Source organism: Nicotiana attenuata, unplaced genomic scaffold (genome assembly GCF_001879085.1).
Source record: "Nicotiana attenuata strain UT unplaced genomic scaffold, NIATTr2, whole genome shotgun sequence".
NCBI classification, from domain to species: Eukaryota; Viridiplantae; Streptophyta; class Magnoliopsida; order Solanales; family Solanaceae; genus Nicotiana; species Nicotiana attenuata.
The window spans coordinates 100,057-114,897 of NW_017671161.1; the positions used below are offsets into that span (position 1 = coordinate 100,057).

General features: G+C 34.2%; 2 protein-coding genes across 3 annotated transcripts; one reads left to right on the plus strand and one right to left on the minus strand.

Annotated features, from left to right (window-relative positions):
* The first annotated feature begins 3,302 nt into the window (after positions 1-3,302).
* On the plus strand, positions 3,303-8,567 carry LOC109206362. Of its 2 annotated transcripts, none has more exons than XM_019369192.1 (9): positions 3,303-3,586; positions 4,702-5,046; positions 5,324-5,357; positions 5,558-5,779; positions 6,146-6,235; positions 7,104-7,169; positions 7,259-7,350; positions 7,439-7,486; positions 7,815-8,567. In XM_019369192.1, exons 2-9 carry the CDS (start codon positions 4,706-4,708, stop codon positions 7,924-7,926), a joined length of 1,005 nt encoding a protein of 334 aa, XP_019224737.1. In that variant the 5' UTR covers positions 3,303-3,586; positions 4,702-4,705; the 3' UTR covers positions 7,927-8,567. The 2 variants fall into 2 exon arrangements, with proteins under 2 accessions (XP_019224737.1, XP_019224736.1); XM_019369191.1 differs by having other exon boundaries at positions 3,304-3,586; positions 4,705-5,046.
* Positions 8,568-11,865: 3,298 nt separating this feature from the next.
* LOC109206364 (glutaredoxin) lies at positions 11,866-13,730 on the minus strand. Its single transcript, XM_019369194.1, has 4 exons — positions 13,584-13,730; positions 13,399-13,487; positions 12,284-12,382; positions 11,866-12,142 (listed from the first exon to the last, which is right to left on the minus strand). The coding sequence occupies exons 1-4, from the start codon at positions 13,637-13,639 to the stop codon at positions 12,060-12,062; spliced, it is 327 nt and encodes a 108-aa protein (XP_019224739.1). The 5' UTR covers positions 13,640-13,730; the 3' UTR covers positions 11,866-12,059.
* Between the last annotated feature and the right edge of the window lie 1,111 nt (positions 13,731-14,841).

Below are 14,841 nucleotides of genomic sequence, written 5' to 3' on the forward strand. Positions count from 1 at the left end.
TAAAATCCAGGACCTAAGTAAAATGCATCTTAAAGTTAAGGATTTACAAGCTCAAAAGTTAAGGACACTTGGTCCTGAACTTTGAATTCCAAGTTAAAAAGTTAAGGACACTTGGTCCTTAACTTTGATTTATAAGTTCAAAAGTTAAGGACACTTGGTCCTTAACTTTGAATTCCACGTTCAAAAGTTAAGGACACTTGGTCCTTAACTTTGAATTCCAAGTTCATAGTTAAGGACACTTGGTCCTAAACTTTGAATTCCAAGTTAAAAAGTTAAGGACACTTGGTTTTTAACTTTGATTTACAAGTTCAAAAGTTAAGGACACTTGGTCCTGAATTTTGATTTCCAAGTTCAAAAGTTGAGGACACTTGGTCCTTAACTTTGAATTCCATGTTCAAAAGTTAAGGACACTTGGTCCTGAACTTTGAATTACAAGTTCAAAAGTTAAGGACACCTGGTCCTTAAATTTGATTTCCAAGTTAAAAAGTTAAGGATACTTGGTCCTTAACTTTGAATTCCAAGTTCAAAAGTTAAGGACACTTGGTCCTGAAGTTTGAGTTCCAAGTTCAAAAGTTAAGTACACTTGGTCCTGATGTTTGATTTCCAAGTTCAAAAGTTGAGGACACTTGGTCCTTAACTTTGAATTCCATGTTCAAAACTTAAGGACACCTGGTCCTTAACTCTGATTTCCAAGTTAAAAAGTTAAGGACACTTGGTCCTTAACTTTGAATTCCAAGTTCAAAAGTTAAGGACAATTGGTCTTGAACTTTGAATTACAAGTTCAAAAGTTAAGGACACCTGGTCCTTAACTTTGATTTCCAAGTTCAAAAGTTGAGGACACTTGGTCCTGAACTTTGAATTACAGACACCTGGTCCTTAACTTTGATTTCCAAGTTAAAAAGTTAAGGACACTTGGTCCTTAACTTTGAATTCCAAGTTCAAAAGTTAAGGACACCTGGTCCTTAACTTTGATTTCCAAGTTAAAAAGTTAAGGACTCTTGGTCCTTAACTTTTATAAAAGTACAATTAACTAAAAATTCATAAACACAATTAGCTTATGAATTCATACGACTATTTTTATGAAATATCCTTACATAATCAAATACATTGATTGAACCACAAATACATTTCAATACAAAAATGTTCTGAATAACTTCCTAACAAAAATCCGCAACTTATTCCACACCGAATCAAGTTATAATCATTATTTTAAAAATTTCCTACATACTTGATACCAAACACAACATTGATCGCGATTACAGTTATACAAAAAGGAAAATGCATAAAAGCAAAATAAAAAAAATACATAGTTCGTTGGTTCGATGCAAAGAAGATGACAAAGGAGAACAAATTAACTGCAACAAACTACTGAGAATCGCTGGGCAGGAACAAATCGAACAATGATTTGCATGCAAGGAACGATACTTAGGGAGCGAAATTTGCCTCTGAAATTTTGGTGCCTCTGAACGTATAAAATAAGGGTTTGGGAATATAAGAATAGAAGAAAGGGTAAATCTATCTTTTCAAAATAATTTTAATAGAGTAGTGGCTATTTTTGCTCAGCATTAGAATTGGTGGATAAAAAATAAACACCACCTTATTTAGTGGCTACCACACGCCATTTTTACACGATATGACCTAATGACCCGCCCAATTAACATTAACCTTCAAGTACAAATCTAAATTCTAATGACACGTCATCCGTGAATGTGAGTCCTAACATTCGTCATTGATGACATGAGAAGTAGTCAATTGGTCTATGCTAAGAGAAAGTCTAAAACGTGAAAAGGTAAAGACAAAATCCAGTTGGTATCCTATTTCTCTCTTCTTTCTGACATCTCATCTCCATAATTTTCATGACATTAAATGATTGGCAGATACATTTATTAAAATTAAAAAAATTGATAAACGTGTTGAACTTTTTTTGGTGGTTATGAGTTACTTGTATACAAGTATTTTGCTAATCCAAAATTAATTACACGTCAGCTATTTATGATAAAAATAAGACGGATAATAAAATTAAATAATGATAAGTAATTTTAACTGCGGCAAATTTTTCTATAAATTTTACTTTTTGAGTGTTCTAAAATTTAACATGCGCCTGTAAGGATTGACTGAATTGGTTGGGTGAGTGATTTTCCACATGAGAGACCTGCGATCAATTTCCCTGTATTACCCAACGCGTACCAAAAGACGAGCTAGGGGTTTCCTCGAAAAAAAGAAAAAAAACTTTGTCCATTTTCAAAATAATAAACTTTGTCCATTTTCCACCATATTCACATAACAACTTCTAATTTTCTAAATTTGTAATAACTTGTCGGTCGTGTTTCATTTGTAACTTGCACAAACAAGTAAAATAGCTAAATATAAAAATCATGTTTCCCATTAAAAACTACTTCAATATGAGTTTATTTTCATAGTTGATTTGAAGTTTTTTTTTGGCACCACCACAATGATTAAAGAGTTATTAAATATAAATAAAAGTTCAATTAGTAATCTAAAAATTAATTTGTTTAGTGTAAAAATTATTTATACTATTAAATGAGTAGTATATTAATTTAAACTTATGGCTGAAGGGTTTGTATACGGGTAAAATTGGGGATAATGCATACCCCGATTTCCTGGTGAAGAAAACGGAAGAAGGGCATGGACGCACGAGATTGAAATCGAGGCCGGGAGCCCTTCGTATCGAGATCCATGAAAGGTGAACGATGTGTTCATCATCGGGCATGATAAAGCGACACTCCCCGGACCCCAAACGAGTTCTAAAACCTCGGGAAACACGGTAAACAGTTACACACGACAGATAGAGGGCCGTGATAATCGTACCTAACTGGATTCATGGCACAGATTTCGCTCGATGTCGGTTACGGATCAGGAATTAACGAGAAAGAAGATTTTAACTTTTTTAGACTTATACTAGGGATGAAAGGGGAAGTTTTTTTTGTAAGACATATTGTAACACGCAAATTAAAGCAACACAAATTCACTATCTACTTTCTAGCTATTGTTTAATTGTTTTGTTCTTCATTTACAACCGGGCTCGAACCAAGGGTCCAATTGAGGGCAAAGTTACTATTCAATCTAGGCTCGGACTAGGCCATAACATTACTACTGGTTTGATCATTTATTTTGTCTCTAACTTGTTTATTTAATATTTTTTACTATTTGTGTTGAGTCAAATCACATATCCGGATAAACAAGGTTATTGCTAATATTAGTGTGTCGATCTAGAACGTGAAACATATTTTTGTCGACCAACCTAGATGGGTCGATTGGGTGGGGACCTGCTGGGTCAAAATCTTAGAAATAATTATGACTGTGGAATTCTAATATGCGTAATTTCGCAGTGATTGGTACTTGTGTGCTGCTACGGAACGGAACAATAGTCGTGACACCATAAAATTTCAATCCAAAGGAGAAGGAAGTGGACACTCTTCCTTCTTTTTCTCTCCTTTTATCCATTCATTTCCATTTACTTACAAAAGAAGCATAAAAAAAACATAATATCCATTCCCGTTGGCTATTGCCACGGCGCATTGATTCGCTACTCTCTCTCCAATACAGGCGCCGTGCGATCTAGCCGGTGAGTGCTTATCGCTCTTCAAGTTTTTACTGTAACTTACTTAATTAACCGAATTTTTTCCATTTTTTTGTATTACTGAAAGTGTAATTTCTATATTTCATTTGTTTTGCGTGTTAGGTGTTTGTTAAATGTTCGGATTCGATACTCTCCATTATGAAAAACATCAATTTAGTAACTTACTTTTTAGTTGCGGAGTATTTATTTTTCCTTGTAATAAATAAGTGATAATTTGATGCTGTTCTTAAATGGAAAGTATTTTTTTTTTTTTTTTTGCTCTAGTTGATGACTTGATGAAATGTAGTCATCACTCATCTGTAGCAAACCTTTGATGATTTATGAAGTAGCAGTAGAACGATAAACTCAAGAATAAGGATCATGCTCCTTCGATATTAACGAAGTAGCAGTGAAATTTAACTGCATTTCTATCTCTGTGTTTCTACTGTAGTGCGGTAACTTTATTGATAAGGTGAACTCATATGTGGAATAGTAGAATTATATTTAACTGCTAATATATCTATGTGTTTCTGCTAAGTCTGGTAAATGATCTGTATGGCAGAATTAAAGTTACCTATGGTAAATGATCTGCCATGAAACTTAGCTGCTAATGTATCTGTGTGTTTCTACTGTAATATGGAACTTTTTTGATAAGGTGAACTAATACGTGGTAATGATCTGTATGTAACAGAATTAAGTTCCAGATGCAACAGTGATATGAAATTTTCACCTGTAATGCTCCTGTAAGAGATATATTTACAGAAAACAGAAATCTGTATAAACTTACCTGCGATTTAAGTCCGTCTTATAAATTGAACGCTGAGATCGCTGTCTTTGCAATTTTGCAGTATTTCTGAACTCAGAAGAAGCAAAAATTTCTTGTCAAAAGGGGAAAAAATATTTATTTTGCCATTTTGAATAAAGATAGGTGATAGAATCCGTGATCCCAGCTCCACTACTAGACCTCCTGATTTAGTTATAGCAGAAACATAATTTTATTTACCTTCCACTTGTACTTATAGCAGCTTTACAAAGTTGCAAACCTTTTAAAGATGTAAAATTATGATTTACTTGGTGGGGGGATATTACTGCAGCAACAATTTAATTCCATGTGTCTCCAGCAGGATGCAGCTCCATCTAACTGCTGATACTACTGCTTTGGATTACTGGTTGAACTGGAGGTTCTTGCTTTGTGCAATATGGGTCTTGGCACCAACTGTTATATCATTGATCTTTATATGGAAGTATGAACTATCACTTAATGTCAATCCAGAATCTGATGGAAGGGAGGATTGCCAGAAAAGGTCTTGGCTTTTGTATTTTGACAAAGCTTGGAGACCATGCGTGAGAACAATAAACCCAATTTGTCTGGCGACTTTCCGAGTATTTGCACTTGTTTTACTCACAGCAGTGATTGTAGCTGATTTTGTTGTTCATGGAAGTGACATGCTTTACTATTATACTCAGTAAGTAATCCTGCTCGTAATGCTTAGTATGCAGCACCATGTAGGTTCAATGTTCAGGACCGTGTGTGAGAGTTTTTCTTTTTCCCCCCTGATAAGTAAGGTTGAGAGTGGTTGTTTTTGTTGGAAGGTATCCTATTACAACTTGCAAGTTTGGTGTCTTATATGTACATAAATATATATATAAGCTTTATTGCTTTACCTAGGGAAAGAAATGCACTGTGTGCTTTAAAATGGAGTTCCTCTCTTTACACTACTCATGATGTATTGGTTTCTGCAGATGGACATTTGCTTTGACTACCATCTATTTCTGGGTATGTATCTCAGTTCCAGTTTACTTCCTTGAATTTATATCATTTACTAACACTATTAGAGTATGTACATACTAGATGTTTTTGGCCTGTCAAATATATGTGTGTGTGATTGCATGCTACAGAAATTCTTACTTTCGCTTGCATTATGCTGCTAGTGAAATATCTTTTCCCTAACATCATGCTTTTGTAACTGTCTGTAGTTAGGATCAGTACTTTCCATCTATGGCTGTTACCGGTATAACAAAGCAAACAGTGGTGTTAGCAAAATGCAGATGGATGTGGAGCAAGGGTTACTCGAATCCCTTATAAGCACAGACTATATGAATGGCGTCAAGATAGTGAACAGCATAGATTACAAGGGAATACTTGCTGTTCCTGAAATTGCTGGACAATGTGGCTATCTCTTCCAGATTCTTTTCCAGGTATGACATTCTTCTTAGAGGACCCGGACAAGGTTTCTAATAGGTAGAAAGTAGAAACTGCTGCTTCATTTACTCTAAATGCTTCTTTTGACGCAACACAGTTTTATTCTGCCTGCTTATGTATGTTCTTCTGTAATTTTGAGAACATCCTCCCAGTTTCGTATGCTTGTGAAATATAATCCCACAACTCGTAGTCATTAACATATCTAGCTGTCCAAATGAGAATCTCTGCACTTACTGTTACAAAGTACTTTTTAATTAGCAGTTATGTTCCTGGAAGTCTCTCGTAGTTGGCGGTTTTATTTGCAATTTGTTGGAGATAATTGTATAATTCGAATCATTTCTATGCCCGTCTTTTCTCTACAGATGGCTGCTGGAGCGGTGATGCTCACTGACTCTGTTTACTGGTTTGTGATCTTCCCATTTCTTACGCTCAAAAACTACGAGTTTAACTTTGTAAGTATCTGGTATTTCAAAGGATCTCTCTGGTTCCATTCTTTGTTTCTGTCGGGTGCTTAATAGTTAATACCAACTGCTAAACTAACACTTGATTTGAGATTTGAGATGTTTGCCTTTATTTCAAACATATAACCATGAGTTTGCTGTAACAGCCTCCTGTATGTCAACTTTGTTCCGTTTGGGAACCACCTTTTTCTCTCTAATATGGGCGCTTATGCCAGAGCTGCCAACTATTAAGTTCTTTGCTTTCTGGTCTCATATGTCTTAGATTTTTGTTTTGATGGCTGAGTCTTTATGATGCAGTCCTTTCTAAATTTCCAAGAGAAAAGATGAAGCAAGTCAACATGCAGAACTGCTCCTTTCTCTCTGTTCCTCTTCTTTGGATCTCTGAAACACATTTCCTCCTCTAGTATAATTGGAGGAATTAAAGATTAGGCCGTTATATCTCCAAGCCTCGTTGAGTTATATGCGATGTAGCTCCTTCTTCTCCGTTTTCTGATGTTGTTATTTCCTCAGGCCTTTTATGTGAAAAGTGTGCTGAAGCTATATAGTTAATTTTCTTGCATATTATATCAATTGTAGTAGTTTCACTATATTAGTAGTTGTTGAAAAATTAGTTTGATATGAAACCCATCATCTCTTGGTTTAAATTGAGCAATGTAATCAATTTAAATTCCTTGAACATCATAAGTTGGGCGAACAGATTCAGAAAATTATTGTCAAATATTTGGTATCTTCCCAAATATGAAGTAAGTCATATGAATCAAGACATGGGTAGGACGGTCTAATTCTATAGTCGCTTGGAATCTTTTGCCCCTTTGTTAAGCTAAATAATATTTCTCTCTTCTTCTTTTTTTCTTTTCAGTTTACTGTTGTTACACATTCGCTAAATGCTGTCATGCTCCTTGGTGATGCATCTCTGAATTCCTTGGTAAATGCTCTTATTTTGCTTATTTTCCAGTTCTTGTGAAAATGTCATTTAGGATATTTTTTTATTAACTCTCTAAGTTGTTCTTCCAGAGGTTCCCTTGGCTCCGGATTTTTTACTTTGTCGTGTGGACTGGTGTTTATGTCATTTTCCAGTGGATAGTTCATGCCTGTAAATCATTTTGGTATGTTTCATCTCAGTTTGTTTATAATTTAAAGAATACATCTCATTCTTCTAACTGGTTTTCTCCTTCTATTTTTTGTTTCTTTCAGGTGGCCATACCCCTTTCTTGACTTATCTTCAATATATGCTCCTGTGTGGTATGTGTTCTCTTAGGATATATATTCTTTATCATGGTAACCGTATATGATAAATTACATATCCTTGCAAATAAAATTGTAACAGTTGGTTTCTTTGTAATAGCCACATTCAAGGCTTCTCATTTCTAAATCTTGTATTAAACACTTATCATTTTTTCTTGGAAAACTCAAGTGCTAAAACTTTCTTCTGTCTTTGCATGCTGTTAGTTAATGTTTCTTTAATGAATTCTGTCTTTTTTGTATCTTTTTCTTGCTGGTGTGTATCTTTGAATACGGGCAAAATAATTTCTTGCAAAACTAATTTGTTTCTGTATTGATTCTGGCGCAGGTATTTGTTGGTGGCTTTACTGCATATTCCGTGCTATGGAATATTTGCTTTACTTGTTAGACTTAAACAGTATGTGTTATGGAGATGGTTCCCCAATCATAGCAGTGTCTGAGAAATGATCATCCCGAGTTGGTCACTTCCAAAGTTAAGGCGTCTCGTGTTCCTTAAATGGTGAAGATGGTGTTATTTGAGAGTGCAGTATAAGTTTTCTGGGGCAGATTTCCTGCAGTGCGCCAAGTGGGTATTGATTCAGTTAAGAATTAAATCAGTAGCTATTGTTGGAAGTACGTTGACAGCCTTCTTTTATCTGCAATTTGACCACCCTCTAATTCCTTGAATGATCGGCTATTATACTTTCTGGACGCTAAGTTCGACTGATTCAAAGTTGTGTATACCTTTCACAGGCAAAAGCTACTTAGTTTTTCTAAGAATTTTGATTGGATTTGTACACAAAGGATGATGTTTCGTATTTTGCTCTTTAAATAGATGTCTATATCACCTGCCGCATGAAAGAATTACCATAAATCACTGTTCATTTTTCCTCGAGTTTTTTGAAGGTCTCCCCAGCCTATTCAGCTAGGACTTGGACATAGAAACTTGGCTCTTGTCTCATTTGACCCGAAACGAAATTATGAGCTATAGCTGCACATTAGTTATTCTAGCCCGAGCCAATACGAACCACACCTACGGTTAGTTACTATGATTAGTTTTCGTTGCAACTGGTTACAACAAAATCATATTTTCCGTGATCGATTATTCAGTGCTCTGTATTCCAATAATTTAGTCTATTTTTCTTTAGGTTCATTTGTGATTTAATTTTCGTTTTAACTTAAAATATGTCTTTGAGAACCAACTCTGATGGATTGATAGTTGAGGCCTTGAGGGGATGATATAATTTCCTCTTCACTGCCATAAATTAGCAAGAAAACCACTTGAGGCTTCGGCGTCCCTTCACGCAAGGCCTGGATGTGATTTCGGTTACGACTGTGCAGCGCTCAGCATTCAGCGGCATGCAAAATGACACTCTGAAAGCGTCAGCACCTCTTTAATGAAGCGATCGGGAAAATGACTTGACACTCAATAGACAGACTGAAGTTGAATCTAGTGCGAGGAATCCTTAAGAGTGGCATTGCCTACTGCTTAGAAGCTCTGATAGTTTCTGCTTGTTTTTAATTATCTTTGCACTATTAGACGTTCATCATTTCTGCAAAGTTGGATGTCCATTAGGTATCTGTCGTGTTATCAGTCAGAGGTCACCACAACTGTATGCCAACCCAGTTTTACTTCTCTTTCGTTCTCTACCACAACGTGCTTTTTCATGATTATCAATTACTATGTTTTCCTACCATATTTGCTCGACCAGCAGAATAGATCAGTTAATGGCGATTGGCTTTGTTTCGAACACAAAATGCTACAATTACTTTGGAGTTCGGCCTACAAATAAGCTAAAGGAACTTCCTGCGCACCCCAATTGTGTTCTCCTCAGGAGCATCCGAAAGGCCACAAGTAAAATTTATGGAGTCAAATAATCATTTTCCCAATGAATGATTCAAAAATTTGAAACAAAAAAAATCAAATTTCAAGAAGAAAATAACTGCATGAGATGGTCATTCGCATTGGGATCGCAATAAATGTAACTCCAACTGATTAGCAGAATAATTTAGAGTTTTTTACATGCTTGATCCTTTTTTAACTATTATTTATAAAAATAGCACCATTTATTGTTTATTCCATAAAGAGCACTTTTTTTTTTCATTAATGGCACATTATAAAAATTAAGCTCAGCATCTAATAAGTTAACTCACTCACTAATCACGGGAAGTACTTTTTTTTTTGTCCATCTTCATTTTCCCTTTACAGCATTCATCTTCTTCACTCCATATTTTGAAAAGATGCTGCATATCTCAATGCCACCCAAATCAAGATGTATTGATTTATACATCTTTTATACTCTGTATATCAGGTATCACTTTAATTCAAAATGTATATTTATGTATATATTTTATATATATTTATTTGTGAAGTGCTATCTTATTTTAAGCGGTATTTTTAATGTATATTATATTTTATATGTCAAGTGTCATTATATATATATATATATATATATATATTATTTTTTGTATATTTATATACCATCTTAATTAAATTTAAGATATATATTTTTATGTATATTTCAGATGACACTTGTCTAAGTGTCATCTTAATTGAAGATGTATTTTTTATGTATTTGTTTTGTATATTTTATATGCGTTAATTCAAGGTATATTTTTATATATATGTATTGTATATATTAACGTATATTATTATCGAAATAAGAACTTTATATTAAGAAAGGAAGAAAGAAGTAAGAGCACTTGGTCCTTAACTTTGATTTACAAGTTCAAAAGTTAAAGACATTTGGTCCTTAACTAATACTTAGAAGCTCAATACACATAATTTAGGGATTGCAAATGGACAAATCAATACTTGACAGAAACAAAGAAATTAATAACATGATTCCTTTATATTACTTCTGAAACTGTAATTTGGCATAGCCGTGACCAAAAATTATACTATGCAAACAAAATAAAAGTGCCTTCTGAACAATTTACAAGATATTTCAGAATTCATATGGATTCTTTACAGCTATTTTATACAAAAAATCAACTACTGCTAACTTTCTTTACAACTAAACTACAGCTCCTTTGGGCAGGAAGTTTCATTTTCACTATCGTAGTCGTCGCCGACATTTTCTGGTGGTGTATCATAACCAGAATTTCTTTTCCACTCTCCATGTGCCCAAAGATTTGCTGCAAGTTCTTTTCTAAATTTTGTTATGTCTTCAGGTTGTAATTTCTTCACATCCTTTCCCATCATCAATAACTCCACATACTTGATAAGGAATGCACCACAATCAGTCCTAAAAAAATATAAGATATGGAGTCAATTAAACAATATCTTTAATAAAATAAATCTAAAGTACATATAAATTATATATCAAATGACAACACGTACTATCCAGTTTGGTGTGGTGATCTTTGCCACTAAATATCAAATTTGTTGAATGCATTTCAAAAAGACTTGTGATTTTTCTCAAACTGTGAGACTTTAGCGAAGTGGGGGATCATNAAGAGAAAAACTTAAGAAAGATAACTAAAAATAAAATGAATGGAACAAATTTAAAAAATATATTGGCTTCGGTAGAAAACAAAACTAAGAAGATGAAGAAAAAGAAGGAAAGCTAATAGATAAAGAGAGAGAGAAAAAGACATGATTTTTGTACAAATAATTATTAACTTTCCATTCAAATTTCTTATGTTTAGGGATTAATAGTTAATATTTCTATTTTAATGGAACTGTGTGCTACAAATATAAATATTTTCCTGCCATATCTGTAATATTGAATTTAATGCTAAAAATTTATTATATTTCTTTTAAACTGTGACAGTTATGTAAAGTCCCCAATAATTTAGCAATCAAAGTAAAAACTATATGTTTCCGATTATTTTTATTGCCCTTTGAGCAAAGAGTAGTTGAATTTTCATGCATAGGGTCCTAGACTCATAGTTTATACCTACCCTAGTTTAATCATTGTGTAAAAAGTCATACATTGTTTGTGCACAAAAGTGAAATTCTTTCAGTAAATCTTCTTATCACAGTAAGTAAATAAAGACTTGGATCACACTGGGTATGTTGTCGTTTCATTGTAATGTCACCATGTTCCTATGATTTTTACATCGATCAACAGATTAGATCAAATAATTTTGATCAGCTTCCCTTAAATTAGCATACACGATGCGCTATATCTTCGCCAAAAAAAGAAAATGTTATAGATCACTTAATTGTGTTCAACTCTGGGACAAGTCCTCATGTCGTTAACAGTCCCTTTAGTCTGTTTAAGTATATGCAGGTCTAAATTTAGAGACCTCCAAATTATAGAATATCCTAATGTAACAGCTCCAGGTAGGAACAAGTAGTTTCATGTCAACCCCAACTAGCTTGGGACTGAAAAGCATTAGTTGTTGTGACTGCTGGCAACTCCTCAGCAGTTGTTAACCATCAACACAGAACATCCAAAAGGCACAATAATGAATTAGGCTTCAACCGAAAATGTTCATATGCACAACACTCATTGAAGTAACTTTCTTCTTTGAAGCAACAATAGCATTCACATAAACACTTAGCTACAGAAAACAGAAATCGCTTTATTTATGGAGTAAGTTCACGAGACTGATATACTAAAAAACCAACTGACTATTTGATCCTCTAAGCAGAAGAAGATTTAGCAAGTGCTCCAGCCTCAGTTAGCAGAGGAACAAGCTTCCCTTCCCTGTGCAAAGCAGTTGTGGCTGCAAATGAGGGGAAAAAAATCAACTGCTGCATGAGTTCAGAAAGATCGACTTCAAAGTGCCTTTAGGATTATCTTCTCATAATTATGACTAGAATTTTTAACCATAGGAAAAGCAAAAAGAAAAAGGCGAAGATCATACCGTCGCAGCCACCAATGTGCTTCCCCCCAATGAAGACGTTTGGCACAGTGCGCTGACCAGTCCACTCAGCCAGTGCTGCCTGGATCTCACTTCCATCCTCTACATAATCAAATAGAATCAACAGACTGAGAAATAACAGTAAGATTGCACCAATTTACTCAGTTAGCTATCTGTCCTCAGAATAAATTCATTTTATACTGAAGAATATAGTTGGTTTGAAACTATGGACAAGGAATACATGCTCAGAAACTTTATCCGTCAGAAGAATTACAGCTAAAAAGGTCATTTTAGACGGAGCAAATTGCTTAAACAACATTATTAAATAATTAGATTTTCCAAATTGCCTTGCATTGCTAGCAAGATGTATGATAAATCAATGATACATCTACACAATTATAGCAAAATGCACCAAATTTCGCTCCACACAACAATGAGAGGCTACATCCTTTCACATAGTTAACACAGAAAGTCCAATTTAACAGTAGCTTATCAGGTGGTGATATTAAAATCCGAGTTTTAGCCGACGACTACAATCCTTCAAGAACATAAGTACACATTATCAACATAGACAAAAGGTATGTCAGAATTTCATAGTACTGGAAATGAAAAAAGAGGACCAATATATGTCGCTACAAAGTTAACTGAGCAAGCTAGCCAAACTTTTGTGCTAAGCAAGCTATATGACTAGCTTCCCTAGTAAGGTAACCTGTGTCAAATCATGTGTTAGTGTAGCTACTTGCCTATATTGTCTTACAAACAGCTTGCTATACTCTTATTTTCTTTTCTTTTTGTAATGGTGGTACCTCACCTCGACTATTCTGATACCTGCTAACTCCCACCAACACAAGGCATATGGAGATGGGAAGAAATCACCTCGTCAACTTGCTATACTCTATTAGAGTCTCTCTTTCGAATTGTTATCTCTAGACCACTCGACTATTCCCTCGGAATTATACAAAGTTCGAATCATAAAAAAGACTTTGACAGTTAGAATGATGGCTACAAGATTTATTATCTAGCAAAAAAAAAAAAAGAAGCGAATAATAAATTTTCTTTCGCGTAAAATTACAAAACGATTGACAATCGAAATTGCAAATCAGAAGCAGAGGCCTTACTTTCAGTATCTAACTCAACGGCCTTGAACGAAGCACCGAGCTTACTCAGCAAATCCTTGACGCTAACGCAGAACGGACAGTACGTCTTGCTGCAAATCCAATTGACAACATTTCAGATCAAACAAACGTTAATAACATTTCAGATTTTTACAAAATACACAATTAAACAGATATAGAGAGGTGACCTGAAGACCACGACTGGATTAGCAGAAACAACTTCCTTAGCCTTGGCAAGTGCCATCTTCAATCAATTTGCTTTTCAAAAACCCTAGATTATGTTGAAGAATTCCTAATTTTTAGTAACGAATGCTTTCCTGAAGCTCAATTTATATTATTTGACACGACAGGCAATGGCCTTGCCGCAAAAGAAAGAAATAGAAAGACAAATTTGTCCCAAAAATATTCTGGGCCCACAAGATTTTATTACCGTGTATTATCACTTTTAGCCCGTGCCAAAAACTATTTACATTTGATAGCCTAAAAATTATATAAAATTTGTATAATTTTCGATTATTATTTTTACATCGACTATAAAGTATATCATTTTATCATTTTATTATTCGACAGTGGCCAATCCATTAACGACTCCAGAATATTGTAGTGGAAACGACACTAGGTAGCCTCTTTGAAGTATGATGTTTAAATTTTATTCATAGTTTATGATATATTTAAAGCTTAGTCAATTCCACACAACATCCTCAAGGTCCAAACTTTATGACATCATAGTCTAAAGTTCGAAAATTGTGTAAAATATTCGAATCTTATGTCCTGAATTTTAAATTAACAATTCAGAAATTCAAGATACCAAAATTCAGAATATTTAATTTTGAAGTTTGGGTAAATTTGGCTAGTCTATAAATATATTATAAATTATGAATATAATTTTAAACAGCAAGCTTAAAAATGGTACGTGCACTTCACCCAATATTTTAGGGTCAAAGCCTCGAGAGGATTAATGGCTGGACCGACATTACTCGTTCGCACGCACAAACGTAAGAATTTATCAACTAATACACGATATTCAATAGTCGTCACTACGTACGTAAATGACTATGCTTTTATTTTAATTGTTTACAACAGATGAATAACCAGTTTGTCCCAAAATTTTAAGTCTAAAAATGGTGGTCATATTCGGTGGATATAGTATATTGTGTAAATTTAATTCACTTTCCATCAAAATACGAAAGTGGTTGTATTTTAATTGTCTTTTGGTAATGTAGAAGTCACAGACCACCTCTACATTTGGTACGCCTTGGTGCTTCGAACTTTTACATTTTACGTTTGTCTGAAATTTTATGTTTTTCATTTAGAAGGCATCCTTTTAATCTATTTGAGGCATTAAAATGTTTATATTTTAAAAAAAACTTACACTAGTTGAGGCATTAATACATGTGTTCCTTAAGTCCAATAAGACTCCTCCTTTTTTTTTTGGTGGAGGGTGAC

Coding starts and splice junctions, on each gene's coding strand:
- LOC109206362 (XM_019369192.1), top strand. CDS start 4,706: ATGCAGCTCCATCTAACTGCTGATACTACTGCTTTGGATTACTGGTTG. Junction 5,780..6,145: donor TCTTCCAGATTCTTTTCCAG/GTATGACATTCT, acceptor TTTTCTCTACAG/ATGGCTGCTGGAGCGGTGAT. Junction 7,487..7,814: donor TCAATATATGCTCCTGTGTG/GTATGTGTTCTC, acceptor ATTCTGGCGCAG/GTATTTGTTGGTGGCTTTAC.
- LOC109206364 (XM_019369194.1), bottom strand. CDS start 13,639: ATGGCACTTGCCAAGGCTAAGGAAGTTGTTTCTGCTAATCCAGTCGTG. Junction 13,488..13,583: donor AATCCAGTCGTGGTCTTCAG/GTCACCTCTCTA, acceptor TTGGATTTGCAG/CAAGACGTACTGTCCGTTCT. Junction 12,143..12,283: donor GCACATTGGTGGCTGCGACG/GTATGATCTTCG, acceptor CCTCATTTGCAG/CCACAACTGCTTTGCACAGG.